General features: G+C 59.2%; 1 protein-coding gene across 1 annotated transcript; it reads left to right on the top strand.

Moving 5' to 3' along the window:
- Positions 1 to 10,615: 10,615 nt before the first annotated feature.
- On the top strand, positions 10,616 to 18,140 carry TGFA (transforming growth factor alpha). Its single transcript, XM_032752400.3, has 6 exons — positions 10,616 to 10,748; positions 12,830 to 12,883; positions 14,679 to 14,793; positions 15,716 to 15,865; positions 16,775 to 16,911; positions 17,592 to 18,140. Exons 1-6 carry the CDS (start codon positions 10,718 to 10,720, stop codon positions 17,597 to 17,599), a joined length of 495 nt encoding a protein of 164 aa, XP_032608291.3. The 5' UTR covers positions 10,616 to 10,717; the 3' UTR covers positions 17,600 to 18,140.
- The last annotated feature ends 344 nt before the right edge of the window (positions 18,141 to 18,484 follow it).

Here is an 18,484-nt window from a genome sequence, read left to right on the forward strand (position 1 = left end):
TCCCCAATATCCCATGGAGGAATTTCCCCAATATCCCATTGAGGAATTTCCCCAATGTCCCATGGAGGAATTTCCCCAATATCCCATGGAGGAATTTCCCCAATATCCCATGGAGGAATTTCCCCAATATCCCGTGGAGGAATTTCCCCAATATCCCATGGAAGAATTTCCCCAAAATCCCATGGAGGAATTTCCCCAATATCCCATGGAGGAATTTCCCCAATATCCCATTGAGGAATTTCCCCAATATCCAACCTAAACCTCCCCTGGCACAACTTGGAGTTATTTCCTCTCAGGACGAACCTTCCCAAAATCCCTGCCTGAAGGAGGATGTGTGAAAATGGTGATTTTCTCCTTTTATTTTTAATATTTCTCTCCGGTTCTCCCCAGGCAGGAGCAGGGCACGATTCCAGCATCCCCCCCGTGCCGGGATGTTTCCCGAGCCAGGAGAAATCCGTGTCCATGGATTTTTTTCGGCAGGCTGGCCGCCGGCCGAGCCGTTCAAAGGCTTTTCTTGTTCCGCGGCGGCTCCTGCAGAAGGGCTCCTTTCAGAGCCGCCTTTCCTAGACAGAAATTGTCATTTTTCCCAACACAGCTTCCCTTCTCCTGGCCCGGAGCCCTCCGCCTCTCTGCCGTCAGCCGCCTTTGTGATGCTCCGGCTGGAATTTTGCTCTCCTGGTTCTTTTCGCTGCTTTTGAGCCCCAGCGGGGTGAGGGGCGGACACGGGATGGGAGCAGGGCTGAGATCCCCGAGCTGCCGTGGATGTGGAAAACTTCATAATCGAGTTTCTTGGCGTGATGGGAGAAGAAAAATTATTATATTATCGTTATTGCTATCATTGTTATCATCGTCATCAATAATTGCATTATTCTGATTTTTATTCCGTTATCCTCCTGATTCCTCACGCTGTTATAATTTATCGTTATTATCCTGGTTTTTACTGATTCCCGGGATTTTGGGCACTGCCTGCAGAGGATTTCCCGAGCGGGGCACACCCCGAGGGCTCCGCGTCCCCGCAGGGCTCCAGCTCCGCTCCCTCCCGGCGGGACTCCGGCTCCCGGTGCCTTTTCCGTGACGGGGAAATGAGGATGAGGAGCTCGGGGTCCCCAGGAGAAACCAGCACTGTCCCTGCTCTGTCCCTGTCCTGTCCCCTGTCCTGTCCCCAGCCCTGCCCCATGAGGAGCCCAAACCGGAGCTGTGGGGTGGTTTGGGGTCTGGCGGCTCTTCCCTGCCCCATAAGGAGCCCAGACTGGAGAATTGGGGTGTTTTGGGGTCTGGTGGCTCTTCCCTGCCCCATGAGGAACCCAAACCGGAGCTTTGGGGTGGTTTGGGGTCTGGTGGCTCTTCCCTGCCCCATAAGGAGCCCAGACTGGAGAATTGGGGTGGTTTGGGGTCTGGTGGCTCTTCCCTGCCCTATGAGGAGCCCAAACCGGAGTTTTGGGGTAGTTTGGGGTCTGGTGGCTCTTCCCTGCCCCATAAGGAGCCCAGACTGGAGAATTGGGGTGGTTTGGGGTCTGGTGGCTCTTTCCAGCCCCATGAGGAGCCCAAACCGGAGCTGGGGGTGACCCTGCCGGGCTGGGGAGCAGCTCCCCGCCTTCCCCTCCGGCTGTGGGATCCGTGCGGGATCTGCGGGATCTGCGAGTGCCCGGGAAGCTCCGCCGCAGCCCCGGGACCTGCTCCGCCCGTGTCCCCCCCCGGGGCTGAGTCACGCGTGGCCCCGCGGCTCCCCGGCCCGGCTCGTTCCCGTGGGAGGGAGGGAGGGGACGGAGCTCCGGGTGCCACCGCTGGGACCGAGCGGCTCTGCCGCCCCACCCCGGGGTGCCGGTGCCACCCCAAGGTCCCGATGTCACCCCAAGGTCCCAATGTCACCCCAAGGTCCCAATGCCACCCCAAGATCCCGATGCCACCCCAAGGTGCCGATGCCACCCCAAGGTCCCGATGCCGCCCCAAGGTCCCGATGTCACCCCCAAGATCCCGATGCCACCCCAAGGTCCCGATGCCACCCCAAGGTGCCAATGTCACCCCAAGGTCCTGATGCCACCTCAAGGTCCCCATGCTCCCCCCAGGTCCCAGTGTTCCCCCCAAGGTCCCGATGTCACCCCCAAGATCTCGATGCCACCCCAAGGTCCCCATGCTACCCCCAGGTCCCAGTGTTACCCCCAAGGTCCCGATGCCACCCCAAGGTCCCGATGCCACCCCAAGGTGCTAATGTCACCCCAAGGTCCCCATGCCCCCCCAGATCCCGATGCCCCCCCAGATCCCGATGCCCCCCAAGATCCCGATGCCCCCCAGATCCCGATGTCCCCCCAAGGTCCCGATGCCCCCCCAGGTCCCGATGCCCCCCAAGTGCCGATACCCCCCATGTCCCGATGCCCCCCAGATCCCGATGCCCCCCAGGTTCCAATGCCCCCCCCAGGTGCTGGTGCCCCCCAAGTGCCGATGCCCCCCCAGATCCCAATGCCCCCCAGATCCCGGTGCCCCCCAAGTGCCAATGCCCCCCAAGTGCCGATGCCCCCCAAGTGCCGGTGCCCCCCCAGATCCCGATGCCCCCCACATCCCGATGCCCCCCCAGGTCCCGATGCCCCCCAGATCCCGGTGCCCCCCCGTGCCCCCGCAGCGGGCGCGGATTCCCGAGCGGTCACGCGTGGGGAGCGGAGCCGCCGCGCTGACTCAGCTCCCGCGGGGCCGCACAATGGGAGCGGCGGGACGGGGACAAACAGGTCCTGAATGGGGACAGCGACACTGAGCGCTCCCTGGGGACAGCGACACTGAGCGCTCCCTGGGGACAGTGCCAGCGCTGTGCCCGCCCGGGACAGCCACACTGAGCGCTCTGTTCTGCCGCCGCCGCTTTCCGGGGCTTTGTCCCCGGGGGTGGTGGGGAAAGGGACACCCCGGGGCGCTTCCCGAGCCCGGGCACCCCGGAGGGACCTGAGCTGGGGGTCCCGAGAACCGGGGTGAGGATTTGGGGTCCCACCACAGATCCCTGGAAACCTCAGATGGATGTGGGGACATCCCACCTGAGCAATGAGCGTGTCCTGAGAACTGGGGTGTGGGTTTGGGGTCCCACCAGAGATCCCTGGACACCTCGGATGGATCTGGGGACAGCCCACCTGAGCCTGGAGGGTGTCCTGAGAATTTGGGGTCCCGGCACAAAGCCCTGGACACCTCAGATGGACATCAGGGACATCCCACCTGAGCCTGGAGGGTGTCCAGAGAACTGGGATGAGGGTTTGGGGTCCCAGCACGAAGCCCAAGAGGGGTCCCAAGGAGGAGGAGGAGGAGAACGGGGCTGTGGATTTGGGGGGGTCCCATGGCAAAACCCCTGGAAGGATCCTGAGGAGAAGGAGAAGAAGCAGAGCATGAATTTGGGATCCCATCACAAAACTCCTGGAAAGACCCCAAGGAAGAGGAGGAGAATTGGGGTGTGGATTTGGGGTGCCAGCACAAAACTCCCAGAAGGATCCTGAGGAAGAGAAGAAGGACCAGACTGTGGATTTGGGGTCCCATTACAAAGCCACAGAGGGATCCCAAGGAGGAGAATTGGGGTGTGGATTTGGGGTCCCATCACAAAACTCCTGGAAGGATCCCAAGAAAGAGGATGAGGAGAACTGGAATGTGGATTTGGGGGCCCACCACAAAGCTCTGGAGGGATCTCGAGGAGAAGGAGAAGGAGAACTGGAATGTGGATTTGAGGTCCCGGCACAAAACTCTTGGAAGGATGCCAAGGAGGAGGAGGAGGAGAACTGGAATGTGGGTTTGGGGTCCCACCACAAAGCCCTGGAGAGTTCCCAAGGAGAAGAACTGGAATGTGGATCTGGGGTCCCACCACAAAGCTCTGGGGGGATCTTGAGGAGAAGAAGAACTGGAATGTGGGTTTGGGGGTCCCACCACAAAGCTCTGGGGGGATCTCAAGGAGAAGGAGAACTGGAATGTGGGTTTGGGGTCCCACCACAAAGCCCTGGAGAGTTCCCGAGCAGCAGGAGGAGCAGCGGAGCAGGCCCAGGGGTGTCTGAGGGCACGGTTGGACGTGCGGCCGCCCGGCTGCTCTCGGGGCTCGGGCCACCACAGCTGAATGACCCCAGTGTCCGCAGCGGGGCCGCAGAGCCGGGAAACCCCAAAACACTGAGAGGGACCTGCCAGAGCCACCGCGAGGTCCCGTCCGGAGCGGGATCAGCCCCGTCCCGCATTCCCGCTGGGAATTCCGGCTCCTCCAGGACGTGCTGCTGGAGAGGGAGAAAAACATCAATAAAATAACGTGGGGCTAAGGGAGCCAATATTGACATTTTCCCCGGAGCTGCCAGCCCGGAGCGCTCCAAAATCCTTCATTTATGGAGATTTTGGGCAAAAACGGGACGTCCGCAGAAAAGGGGGAGCAGGAAAAAGGGGTGGGAAAGGAGAAAACCCCGAGGAGCTGTTTAGGAAAGGAAGAAAGAAAAAAAAAACGGAATAAAATGGACATTCACGGGGAAAATCCCGGCTATGAAAGAGCCTTTTAAGGCAGCAGAAAAACAGGAGCTGTGAGATAAAGCCAGGAAAAAATTCCCAATAAAGCCCCACTTTTAGTGGGGTGGGGGAAGTGGTGGAGCTGCTGCCCAGCCCGAAACAGGCCCAGGATGAGCCAGAACCCCAAAATTTGGGAAGAGGGAGATGATGGGGGTGCTGCCGTCTTCCAGGATAGATCAGACCCCCAAAATTTGGGATGGGGGAGATGTCAGAGGTGCTGCCCAGCCCAAAACAGCCTCAGGATGAGCCAAATCCCCAAATTCTGGGATAGGGAAGATATCAGGGGTGGTGCCTTCCCAGGATGGGTCAGACCCCCAAAATTTGGGATGAGAAGGACATTGGAGGTGCTGCTTGTCCATCAACAGCCCCAGGATGGATCAGACCCCCAAAATTTGGGATGAGAAAGACATTGGAGGTGCTGCTTGTCCATCAACAGCCCCAGGATGGATCAGACCCCCAAAATTCGGGATGGGGGAGATGTCAGACTTGCTGCCCTCCCAGGGTGCATCATATCCCCAAAATTTGGGATGAGAAGGACATTGGAGGTGCTGCTTGTCCATCAACAGCCCCAGGATGGATCAGACCCCCAAAATTTGGGATGAGAAGGACATTGGAGGTGCTGCTTGTCCATCAACAGCCCCAGGCTGGGTCAGACCCCCAAAATTTGGGATGAGGGAGATGCTGGAGGTGTTACCCTCCCAGGATGGATCCCCAAAATTTGGGATGAGGGAGATGCTGGAGGTGTTACCCTCCCAGGATGGATCCCCAAAATTTGGCATGGGGGAGATGTCAGACTTGCTGCCCCCCCAGGATGGGTCAGACCCCCAAAACTCAGGTGGGGCAGCAGGAACGGGATCATCCTGATGTTCCAGGCCAGCAGAATTCCTGCCCCTGGGAATAACATCGGATTTATCCCCTGTTCCCCGAATCCAGGGCCCCACCAAGGAGCCAAAACCATCCCGGAGGTGACAATTTGGGATTGTGCGAGGCAGGGCAGGGCCGGGGGGAGCCCCGGGCCGTGTTTTCCTTCGGCCTCATTTTCTCCTGCCCCATCCAAGATCAACAGGAGCCCGAGGATCCCGGCCGGACAGAGCACACAGCGCCCTTGTTCCCGGAGCGCGGCGATTTGGGGCATTTTTCCTGATTTTTTTTAGGGTTTTTGGGTTTTTTTCGTCGCCACGTTGAAAAATCAGGGATGGAAGTCACGGCACAGTGAGAGGGGTGAGAATCTGATCGAGGAGAACGTTCCTGGCACGTCTCAGGGAGGTGGAGTCGTCTCCATGAGGGCATGGAGGGAGTTTGGCAGTCCCTAAATCCCCAAATCCCTTTTTTTGGGGGGGTTTTCCCATTTACTGAGATCTGCAGTGCTGCTCTCCAGCCTGGATAAATCCCAAAATCCCATTTTTTGGGTGCGTTTTCCCATTTGCTGAGATCTGCAACATCACTTTCCAGCCTGGATTAATCCCAAAATCCCATTTTTTGGGTGGGTTCTCCTCTCCAGCCTGCATAAATCCTCAAAATCCCATTTTTTGGGTGGGTTTTCCCATTAACTGCAGTGTCAACTTCCAACCTGGCTAAATCCCAAAATCCCATTTTTTGGGTGGGTTTTCCCATTAACTGGGGTCTGCTCTCCAGCCTGCATAAATCCCCAAAATCCCATTTTTTGGGTGGGTTTTCCCATTAACTGGGGTCTGCTCTCCAGCCTGCATAAATCCCCAAAATCCCATTTTTTGGGCAGGTTTTTCCACTGGTTTCTGCATGAAGGAGTCCAAAGTGTCACCTTCCAACCTGGATAAATCCCAAAATCCCATATTTTGGGTGGGTTTCCCCATTAACTGCAGTGTCACCCTCCAGCCTGGATAAATCCCAAAATCCCATTTTTTGGGTGGGTTTTCCCATTTGCTGAGATCTGCAATGTCACTTTCCAGCCTGGATTAATCCCAAAATCCCATTTTTTGGGTGGGTTTTCCCATTAACTGAGGTCTGCAGTGTTGCTCTCCAGCCCGGATAAATCCCAAAATCCCATTTTTTGGGACTTGGGAGTGTTGGCAGAGGGTCAGGAATGTTTTTTGGGGTCAGCAATGATTTTTGGGGGTCAGGATTGTTCCTTGGGGTTGGGAATGTTGGTTGGGGTCAGAAATGTTTTTTGGGATTGGGAATACCAGTGGAGGCTGGGAATGGTTTTTGGGGTCAGGAATGTTGGCTGGACTCAGGAATGTTTTTTGAGGTCTGGAATGTTTTTTGGGATTGGGAATACCAGTGGGGGTTGGGAATGGTTTTTGGGGTTGGGAACGTTTTTGGGATCAGGAATGTTTTTTGAGGTCAGGAATTTTTTTTTGGTGTTGGGATTTTTTTTTTTTTTTTTTTGGTGTCAGGAATGTTGGTTTGCGTCGGGAACATTGGTTGGGGGTCAGGAATGGTTTTTGGGGTCGGGAATGGATTTTGGGGTCAGGAATGGTTTTTGGGGTCGGGAATGGTTTTTGGGGTCAGGAATGGTTTTTGGGGTCGGGAATGGTTTTTGGGGTCAGGAATGGTTTTTGGGGTCAGGAATGGTTTTTGGGGTCAGGAATGCCGGTGGACATTGGGAATCCTGCTGGTTCCAAGCAGGAAGGAGCCGCCTTTTCCTCATCATTCCCACATTCCATCTGCTTTGGGGGCACTTGGGATCACCCCAAATCCCCCTGGCTCCTCCCTGGCTGGATTTTGGGATGATCGGGGCACTGGGGTGTTGGATTTTGGGATGTTTGGGACACTGGGATGTTGGATTTTGGGATGTTTGGGGCACGGGGATGTTGGATTTTGGGATGTTTGGGGCACTGGGGTGTTGGATTTTGGGATGTTTGGGGCGCCAGGATGTTGGATTTTGGGATGTTTGGGGCACTGGGGTGTTGGATTTTGGGATGGTCGGGGCACTGGGGTGTTGGATTTTGGGATGTTTGGGGCACTGGGATTTTGGATTTTGGGATGGTTGGGGCACTGAGATGTTTGATTTTGGGATAGTCGGGGCACTGGGATGTTGGATTTTGGGATGTGTGGGGCACTGGGGTGTTGGATTTTGGGATGTTTGGGACACTGTGATGTCGGATTTTGGGATTTTTAGGGCACCGTGATTTTGGATTTTGGGATGGTCAGGGCACTGGGATTTTGGGATGATTGGGGCACTGGGGTGTTGGATTTTGGGATTTTGGGGCACTGGGGTGTTGGATTTTGGGATGGTCAGGGCACTGGGATGTTGGATTTTGGGATGGTCGGGGCACTGGGGTGTTGGATTTTGGGATGTTTGGGGCACTGGGATTTTGGATTTTGGGGTTTTTGGGGCACTGGGATGTTCTGGGATCACATTCCGATGCACTTTGGGATATTTGGGATGAGTCCTGCAGGGTGGGAACGCCGTGGGATCCCTGAAGGAATGCGCAGCCCCCAGGCGATCCGGGAGGCTCCGGGGGGATTTTGGGGGGCCTCAGTGCCAGAGCTCCAGGGGGATTTTGGGGTGCCATGGTTCCGGGGCTCGGGGGGATTTTGGGGGGCCTCAGGGGGATTTTGGGGTGCCTCAGTGCTGGAGCTCCAGGGGGATTTTGGGGTGCCTCGGTGCCGGGGCTCAGGGGGGATTTTGGGGGGCCGTGGTGCCAGAGCTCCAGGGGGATTTTGGGGGGCCATGGTACCGGGGCTTGGGGGGATTTTGGGGGGTCTCATTGCCGGGGCTCGGGGGGGATTTTGGGGTGCCATGGTGCCAGAGCTCCAGGGGGATTTTGGGGGGCTGTGGTACCAGGGCTTGGGGGGATTTTGGGGGGCCTCGGTGCCGGGGCTCCGGGGGGATTTTGGGTGGCCTCAGTGCCGGGGTTTGGGGGGATTTTGGGGTGCCGAGGTGCCGGGGCTCAGGGGGATTTTGGGGGGCCGTGGTGCCGGGGCTCCGGGGGGATTTTGGGGTGCCGTGGTGCCAGAGCTCCAGGGGGATTTTGGGGTGCCGGGGCTCTGGGTTCTGGAGCCGCATTTCGGGGCTCGTGGGGCGTTGGGGTTCGGGAGGAGCCGCTGCCGGTCCCTTCAAAGAGCCGCTTTCAAGTGCCGAGGGGAGATGTTATCACCTGGGAACGGGAACGGGAACGGCTCCCACGGCGGGGACACGGGGGGACACGTCTGGGGACATGGGGGGACACGGGGGGACATGGGGGGGACACAGGGGGGACATGCCAGGGGACACAGCCTGGCACAGACCTCCCCAAACCCCCCTGGCCCCACACCCAGGGGCTTCCATGAGTCAGACATTTGGGTCACCACTGGCCAGGTTTGGACACCACTGGCCAGGTTTGGGTCACCACTGGCCAGGTTTGGGTCACCACTGGCCAGGTTTGGGTCACCACTGGATGGATTTGGGTCACCACTGGCCAGGTTTGGGTCACCACTGGATGGATTTGGACACCCCTGGCCAGGTTTGGGATGACCAAGGGTGGAATCAGTGGTCTGAGGGCTCCGTGGGTTTTGGGGTGACCGAGGCTGAGCTGAGCAGATTTTGGGGTGACCAAGGATGGGATCAGTGGGGTGAGGGTTCTGTGGGTTTTGGGGTGACCGAGGGTGAGCTGAGCAGATTTTGGGGTGACCAAGGATGGGATCAGTGGGGTGAGGGCTCCATGGGTTTTGAGACAACTGAGGGTGGTGGCCCTGCAGGTTTTGGGATAGCCAAGGATGGGATCAGCAGATTTTGGGGTGATCAAGGATGGGATCAGCAGGGTGGGAACTCCGTGGGTTTCGGGATGACCAACAGTGGGATCAGCAGATTTCGGGATGACCAAAGCTGGGATCAGCAGCAGCGGGGATGACACAGGATGTGCTGGCAGGGCTTTGGCAATCTGGGAGGCTCATGGGGGGCACTGGTCCCTCCTGCCCCCCACCCCCCACCTCCATGGGGGTGACACTGAGCTGGGGCCGAGGGCTCCCCATGTGGGTGACACAGGGTGACCCCAAAATTCAGCCTTGGAAGGGTGGGGGGGATCCCCTGGGGACACCCAGGGCTGGGTCCCCCCATGGGTGGCACCAGGGGAGAGGCAGTGACTGCACACCAGGGGGACCGTGGGGGTCCCGGGGGGGGCAGGGCCGGTTTTAGGGGAGGTTTGGGGGTCCCGGGGGCTGCAGGTCCTTGTGGGGCACAGGGAAGTCCGGGGGGACCAAGGGCAGGGGGTCCAGAGAGTTGGGGGGTCCCGGGGGTGGTGGGTCCAAGGGGTCTTGGAGGGTCCATGATAGGGGGGTTCAGGGGGTCTGGGGGGGTCTCTGGGGGGTCCCTGAGCGGCTGGGGGTGTTTGGAGGACCTCGGGGGTGTCCTGGGGGGTCCCATCAGAAGGGGACAGTGATGGGGTGCCCTGGGGATCCGGAGGGTCCCGACGAGGGGTGGTCCCGGATGGTCCCGGGTGTTTCCTGAGGGAACTGGGGGGTCCCGGGTGTTCCCGGGGGTGTATCCCGCGGGGTCCCGGCTGGTCCCGGGGTGTGTCCCGGGGGTGGGTCCCGGTGGGTCCCGGCGTGGGTCCCGTGGGTGGGTCCCGCAGGTCCTGGAGGGTCCCGGGGGTGGGTCCCGGGGTGTGTCCCGGGGGTGGGTCCCGCAAGGTGTCCGGGGGGTCCCGAGGGGTCCCGGGGGGTACCGGACTGTGACCCGGGGGTCCCGCGGGTGGGTCCCGCAAGGTCCCGGGATGTGTCGCGGGGGGTGTCCGGATGGTCCCGGGGTGTGTCCCGCAGGGTGTTTGGGTGGTCCCGCAGGGTGTCCCGGGGGGTCCCGTGGGTGGGTCCTGCAGGTCCCGGAGGGTCCCGGGGTTGGGTCCCGCAGGGTGCCCGGTGGTCCCGGGGGTATGTCCGTCCCGGTGGTCCCGGGGGTGTGTCCGTCCCGGGTGTCCCGGGGTTGTGTCCCGCGGGATGCCCGGTGGTCCCGGGTGGTCCCGGGGGTATGTCCGTCCCGGGGGTGGGTCCCTCAAGGTGCCCGGTGGTCCCGGGGTGTGTCCCGGGGTGGGTCCTGCAGGGTGTCCCGGTGGTCCCGGGTGTTCCCGGGGGTACGTCCCTCCCGGTGGTCCGGGGCGGTCCGGCCGTGCCCTGCCCGCGCTGTCCCCGCCCCGGCCGGGCCGGTGCCGCCCATTTCCGCCGGGCGGAGCCGCCCCTCGGCCCCGCAGCGGCCCCGCCGGCAGCGCCCGCCCGGCCCGGCCCGGCCCGGCCCCGCTCGCTCCGGTGCAGCCCCGCCATGGCGGGCGGCCCGGCCGCGCTCGCCCTCGGTAGGTGCGGGGGGCTCGGGGGGCTCGAACCGGGGGGAGCTCCGCGCCCCCAGCCCCGCCGGACCCCCACCGGGGGGGGGCTCGGCTCCGTCCGTTACGGGAACGCGGCGAAATCCCCCCAAAATTCCCCAAAAATTCCCCCGAAATTCCCCCAAAATCCCCCCGAAATTCCCCCCAAATTCCCCCGCGCGGGCGCTCCCGAAGTTCGTTCCCTGTGGGAACGGCGCCTCCGCCGCCACGCGTGAGTACGGCCGCGGTCATTCGCTTAATTAGAGCGGCTAATTAGGGCTGGGGGCTAATTGGAGCTGCGCTCCGGGATGCTCCCGGGGTAGGGAAGGCAGATCCCGGTGCTTTGTCCCGCCGGTGTCCCGCAGCCGCAGCTCCGGTGTCCCGGTGGGAAGCGGCGCTCCGGGGCTCGGCCCCGCTCCGCCGCCGTGTCCCGGTGCTGCCGGTCCGCCGAGGCTGCCCCGGCGGCTCCAGCGCCGTGCCCGTCCTCCCGTGTCCCGTTCCCGGGGCTCTCTCCGGTGCCGCTGCGCTTCCCCGCCCGTCTGAGCTGAGCGCTGCCGGTAATTCCCATTCCCGGTGGGATCGGAGCCCCGCGGGATGCGGGGAAGGAGAGGGGGAACGGCTCCGGCTGCTGACAGGGAACGGGACCGGGCGGGTCCGGAGGGAATCGGGAGCGGGGAAGGGACGCGGCGATAACGGAGAAGCGAGGCTGGGAATTAACGGGATGGAGCTGCTGGAAGCGCCGTGGGAAGGCTCGGGAGGGAGAGATTCCCGGTGATCCCGGAGAACGGCGTGGGATGGGGCTGGAAAACCGAGCGGGGCTGGGTCAGCCCCACACCAGAGCTCCGGCGTGGATTGTCCGAGTGTCCAGCCCCACGATTGTCCCAGTGTCCAGCCCCACGATTGTCCCAGTGTCCAGCCCCACGATTGTCCCAGTGTCCAGCCCCACGCCAGGGCTCCAGCGTGGATTGTCCCAGTGTCCAGCCTGGATTGTCCCAGTGTCCAGCCCCACGCCAGAGCTCCAGCCTGGATTGTCCCAGTGTCCAGGGGGTGTCCAGTGTCCCCACGCTGGGCACGGAAAACGTCCCAAGGGCCGGGATCGGGGATGAGGGCTGGGATTTCCACCGGCCCACGGAGAGGAGCTGGCGAGGAGAATGGAGGAGATGGAATGCCCAGGGGATGGATGCCCACCCAGAACCGGGATGGACACGGAATGATCCCACCAGGATGCCCAGGGATGGACACCCAACTATCCCACTGGGATGCCAGGGGATGGATGCCCACCCAGAACCGGGATGGACACGGAATGATCCCACCGGAATGCCAATGGGGATGGATGCCCACCCAGAACCGGGATTCCCAGGGGATGGACACACAATGATCCCACCAGGATGCCCAGGGGATGGACACCCACTCAGAACTGGAATGCCAAGGGAAGGACACGCTGATCCCGTCGGGATGCCAGGGGATGGATGCCCACCCAGAACTGGAATGCCAAGGGAAGGACACGCAGCGATCCCACCAAGATGCCCAGGGGATGGATGCCCACCCAGAACTGGAATGCCAAGGGAAGGACACGCAATGATCCCACCGGAATGCCAGGGGATGGACACGCAGTGATCCCGTCGGGATGCCAGGGGATGGATGCCCACCCAGAACTGGAATTTCCCAAGAGATGGAATTTCCCAAGAGATGGACGCCAGAACCAGAATGCCAAGGGGATGGACACACAGCGATCCCACCAGGATGCCCACTGGGATGCCCAGGGGATGGATGCCCACCCAGAACCGGAATGCCAGGGGATGGACACCCACTGATTCCAACAGAATTCCCAGGGGGACGGACACCCACTCAGGACTGGGATGCCCAGGGGATGGATGCCCACCCAGAACTGGAATTTTTTCCTTCAAAAAGCAAAAAACACCCTCATGATGTTCCTTAAACATTTCCTTCAAATTCCCGCGTTTTCCTTCAAACTCTTGGGGCGGTTTTGGCCACCCCAAATCCTTCCCCTGGGGTTTTTTGGGGGCTTTTGGGGGGTTTTTTGGGGTGGCTGACCCCCGTGTCCCCCCCAGGTGTCCTGCTGGCCGCCTGCCACGCGCTGGACAACAGCACGGCCGGCCGGAGCGGTGAGTGACCCCAAAAAATCAGATTTTGGGAGATTTTGGGGTTTTCTGGCACCCCAACCCTCCCCTTTGTGGGGTAACGGGGACCCGGGTGGGATCCTGCCCCCAAATTCCAAGGGGAAAAGCAGGAAGGGTTTTCCAGCCACAAAAAAAAGGGGTTTGGTCCCAAAAAAAGGGGTTCTGGTCCTAAAAAACAAGGGTTTCTGGTCTTAAAAGGAATAGCTTCTAGCCCCAAAAAGAAAGAGTTTCTGCACCCCAAAAAAGGGTTCCTGATCCCAAAAAGAAAAGGGTTTCTGGTCCTAAAAACAAAAGGTTTCTGGTCCTAAAAACTGGGGTTTCAGGCCCCAAAAGGAAGAGTTTCCCATCCCAAAAAAGGGTTTCTGGTCCCCAAAACAAAGGGTTTCTGGTCCCCAAAAAAAGAGTTTCTTGTCCCAAAAGGAAAAGGTTTCTGGTCCCAAAAACAAAGAGTTTCTGGTCCTAAAAAGAAAGGGTTTCTGGTCTCAAAAATTAAAGGTTTCTGAGCCCAACAGTAAGAGCTTCCAGCCCCAAAAAGAAAGAGTTTCTGCACCCCAAAAAAGGGTTTCTGGTCCCAAAAAGAAAAGTTTTCTAGTCCCAAAAAAAGGGTTTCCGGTCCCAAAAACAAAGTGATTCTGGTGCAAAAAAATAAAGGGTCTCTGGTCCCAAAAAAAGGGGTTTTGGTCCCAAAAAATAAAGGGTTTCTGGTCCCAAAAAAGGGGGTTTTAGTCCCAAAAAAAATAAAGGGTTTCTGGTCCCAAAAAGAAATCCCTTTCCTTGTGGGGCCAGAAACGCTTTTGGGGTGGGAGATTTCCTTTTTGGGATGGGAAATCTCCTTTTGGGATGGGAAATCTCCTTTTGGGGTGGGAAATCTCCTTTTTGGGGTGGGAAATCTCCTTTTGGGGATGGGAAATCTCCTTTTGGGGTGGGAGTGGCTCTTCCCAGAGGGTGGCTCTTCCAGAGTTGGGGACATGGGGACATCCCAATCCCAAAAGGGGATTTAATCCCCCCTTTTTGGGGCTGCCATCAATCTCAGGAGCCGGGGGTGGATCGGAAGTGCCTCGATCCCAAACCATCCCCAGCAGGATCTTCCCTTCCGGGGGATAATTCGAACCAGGGGGGGATTGAACGGGATTTTGTGGGATTTAATGGGAAACAGGAGCGGGTTGGGCTCCCTCCTCCTCCCTTTTAAGCTCTTTAGGAAATTCCTGAGGGATTATTGAGGCAGGACCCGGCTGGGATGGATTTGGGGTGGCCCTAAAGCAGCTCTGCTCGCCCTTTGGGATGGGGGAAATCTCCTTTTGGGGTGGGAAATCTCCTTTTTGGGGTGGGAAATCTCCTTTTTGGGGTGGGAAATCACCTTTTTGGGGTGGGAAATCTTCTTTTGGGGTGGAAAATCTCCTTTTTGGATGGAGATCTTTTGGGGCTGGGAAATCTTCTTTTGGAGTGGGAAATCTTTTGGGATGGATAAAACTCCTTTTGGGAAGGGACATCTCATTTTTGGGGTGGGAAATCCCCTTTTGGGTTGGGAGATCCCCTTTTTGGGATGGGAAATCTCCTTTTTGGGGTGGGAAATCTCCTTTTTGGGGTGGGAAATCTCCTTTTGGGGTGGGAGGCAGCCAAGCCCCGTGTCCCTCCTGCCGCCCCTTTCCCCAGGGATCCGTGCCCATCCCGGGGGCTGTGGGGCGGGGGCCGCTCCCCGGTGGGATCCCCTTTTTTGGGGACCCCCTGGCAGCGTTGGGGACATCCCAAAATCGCCTTTTTCCGTCCGTTTTTCCCGCAGCCCCGGTGGCGGCGGCCGTGCGGTCGCACTTCCACGAGTGCCCCGACTCGCACCGGCAGTTCTGCTTCCACGGCACCTGCCGCTTCCTGGTGCAGGAGGAGAAACCCGCCTGCGTGTGAGTACCCCAAAACCGGGACACCCCAAAACTGGCCCCAAAACGGGGGGGTCAGTGCCCCAAAAATGCGGGGTCAGGAGAAACCCCAAAACTGGGGGGTCAGGAGAAACCCCAAAACTGGGGGGTCAGGGTGCTGGGAGACCCCAAGACTGTGGGGTCAGGAGAAACACGCCTGCGTGTGAGTGCCCCAAACCTGGGTCACCCCAAAATGTGGGGTCAGGGTGCTGGGACACCCCAAATCCTGACCCCAAAACTGTGGGGTCAGTGCCCCAAATCCTGACCCCAAAACTGTGGGGTAAGTGCCCCAAATCCCGACCCCAAAACTGTGGGGTAAGTGCCCCAAATCCCGACCCCAAAACTGTGGGGTCAGTGCCCCAAATCCCGACCCCAAAACTGTGTCCTGGGAAACCCAAAACTGTGGGGTCACTGGGAAATCCCAAAACTGTGGGTCAGGAGGAGAAACTCGCCTGCGTGTGAGTACCCCAAAACTGATCCTTAGGACACCCCAAAACTGTGGGGTCAGTGCTCCAAATCCTGACCCCAAAACCGTGGGGTCAATGCCCCAAACCCCGACCCCAAAACTGTGGGGTCACTGGGAAATCCCAAAACTGTGGGGTCAGGAGAAACCCGCCTGCGTGTGAGTACCCCAAACCTTGGACACCCCAAAACTGTGGGGTCAGTGTCCTGGGGATTCCCAAAAGTGTGGGGTCAGTGTGCTGGGGATAGCAAAACTCTGGGCTTGATGTCCTGGGGTTCCCAAAATTCAGGGTTTGGTGTCTCAGTGATCCCAAAACTCCAGCCTTGGTGTCCCCGGGTGTCACTCGGGGTGTGTGGGGACACACTGACCTGCTCTGTGTCCCTGTGTGTCCCCAGGTGTCACTCGGGGTGTGTGGGGACACGCTGACCTGCTCTGTGTCCCCAGGTGTCACTCGGGGTACGTGGGGACACGCTGTGAGCACGCTGACCTGCTGGCCGTGGTGGCAGCCACCCAGAAGAAGCAGACCATCACGGCCCTGCTGGTGGTGGCCGTGGTGGCCTCGGCGCTGCTCGTCACCGTCTGCGTCCTGGTGCAGTGAGTGCCACCGGGGAGCTCCTGGGGACAGCCCTGACCCGTCCCTAACCCTGTCCCTAACCCTGTCCCTATCCCTGTCCTTAACCCTGTCCCTAACCCTGTCCCATCCCTGTCCTTAACCCTGTCCCATCCCTGTCCCTAATCCTGTCCCCAACCCTGTCCCTAACCCTGTCCCCATCCCTGTCCCATCCCTGTCCCTAACCCTGTCCCCATCCCTGTCCCCATCCCTGTCCCCATCCCTGTCCCCATCCCTGTCCCTAACCCTGTCCCATCTCTGTCCCATCCCTGTCCCATCCCTGTCCCCAACCCTGTCCCATCCCTGTCCCTAACCCTGTCCCCATCCCTGTCCCATCCCTGTCCCCCATCCCCATTCATTGTCCCCATTCCCTGTCCCCATCACTCTCACCATCGCTGTCCCGTCCCTGTCCCCATTCCCTGTCCCATCCCTGTCCCCATTCCATGTGTCCCCATCCCTGTCCCTGTCCCCATTCCCTGTCCCATCCCCATTCCCTTTCCCTGTGTCCCCATCCCCATTCCCTGTCCCCATTCCCATCCCTGTCCCCATTCTCTGTGTCCCCAGATCCCCATGTCCCTGTGCCCATGTCCCCAATGTCCCCAATGTCCCCATTCCCTGTCCCCATTCCCTGTCCCCATGTCCCTGTCCCCACGTTCCCAATGTCCCCATGTCCCTGTCCCCAATGTCCCCATGTCCTGTCCCTGTCCCATTCTCTGTCCCTGTGCCCCTGTCCCCAGTGTCCCAATGTCCCAATGTCCCCATGTCCCTGTTCCCAATGTCTCCACTGTCCCCAACGTCCCAATGTCCCCAATGTCCCCATGTCCCTGTCCCCATTCTCTCTCCCTGTCCCCAGTGTCCCCAATGTCCCCAATGTCCCCATGTCCTGTCCCCAGCTGCTGCCGCCTGCGGAAGCGCTGTCCCTGTCCGTGTCCGTGTCCCTGTCCCGGTTGGTGCCGCGAGCCCGGAGCCGGCCCCGAGAAACCGGGGGGGCTGCTCAAGGGGGGAGCGTCCTGCTGCCACAGCGACACAGGTGAGGGACACCTGGGGACATCCATGGGGACACCTGGGGATACCTGGGGACACCTGGGGACACCTGGGACGCCTGGGGGTGACAGGAGAAACCGGGGGGCTGCTCAAGGGGGGAGCGTCCTGCTGCCACAGCGACACAGGTGAGGGACACCTGGGGACACCTGGGGGTGACAGGGACACCTGGGGACATCCATGGGACACCTGGGGATACCTGGGGACACCTGGGGGTGACAGGAGAAACCGGGGGTGCTGCTCAAGGGGGGAGCGTCCTGCTGCCACAGCGACACAGGTGAGGGACACCTGGGGACACCTGGGGACACCTGGGGACATCCATGGGACACCTGGGGATACCAGGGAGAGGTGAAGGGACACAGGGGACATCTGGGACACCTGGGAAAGGTGAGGGGACACCTGGGATGGATGAGGAACACCTGGGGACACCTGGGAGAGGTGAGGGGACACCAGGGGACACAGGGGATGGGGGGGGACACCTGGGACAGGTGAGGGGACACCTGGGACAGGTGAGGGACACAGGGGACACCTGAGACAGGTGAGGGGACACCTGGGGACACAGGGGATGGGGGGGACACCTGGGACAGGTGGGGGACACAGGGGACACCTGGGGACACCTGGGGCAGGTGACACCCCGGGCTGTAACCGCTGCCATTCCCGTCCCCACAGGTGTGTGACAGACCGGGGACCACCTGGGGACACCTGGGGACACCTGGGGACCCCCCAGGACTGTCCCCTCCCCCCTCCCGTGCTCTGGATCCTTTTTTTGGGGCGTTTCCCCCCTGCCCGGCCTTTTCCCGGGTTTCCCCTCGACTTTTGGGTCGTTTTCCCGGGATTGTTCAACCCCAAATCTTTGGGATTTGAACCCAAACCCCCGCCAGGATGGGGATTTATTTTTCTACAAAAACCCCCGGCTCATTTTTGGGGTCAAATCCCGGCTTTTTGTGAATAATAAATGAATTTAAATCCCAGGAAACCTCCTCGGGCTGGAGGCACAGCCTCCATCTCCCCTTAGTAACCAACCCGGAGCTTTTCCCTCTGTTTTGGGGTTGTTTTTGGGGTTGTTTTTGGGGTTTTTTGGTTTTTTTGGTTTTTTTTTTAAAGTCATGGTTACTCTCATGTCTTCTGTATATGTTGCACTGAAAGTTAATATTTAATGTTTTAATTTATTTCGCCTGGTTTAAATTAATTTTGATTCCTATAAAGATGTTCTTGTCATCCCCTGGTCTTGGGTTTGTTTTATTTTTTTATTTTTTTCCCCATCCTGAAAACCTGGATTAGTTGTTTAAGTGAGGTAAAAACACTTTTTTTTTTCAGGAAATTCATGGGTTTTTTTCAGGAAATTCATGGTTTGGGGTTTTTTTGGGGGGGATATTTGGGAAGGAGATGCTGAATCCCACAGTGGGAGTGGGAGGAATATTCCCAGGGATGGCTGAGCCCCAAATTCCCAAATTTTCATCCCAAATTTTACATCCCTTGATGCCCCAATGATGAACTCAGCCCCATTTTCCCATTATTTTATCCCAAATTTTGAAGCCCAGTTTTGGGCTCAGCCCCGTTTT

Source organism: Taeniopygia guttata, chromosome 22 (genome assembly GCF_048771995.1).
Source record: "Taeniopygia guttata chromosome 22, bTaeGut7.mat, whole genome shotgun sequence".
Taxonomy (NCBI): Eukaryota; Metazoa; Chordata; class Aves; order Passeriformes; family Estrildidae; genus Taeniopygia; species Taeniopygia guttata.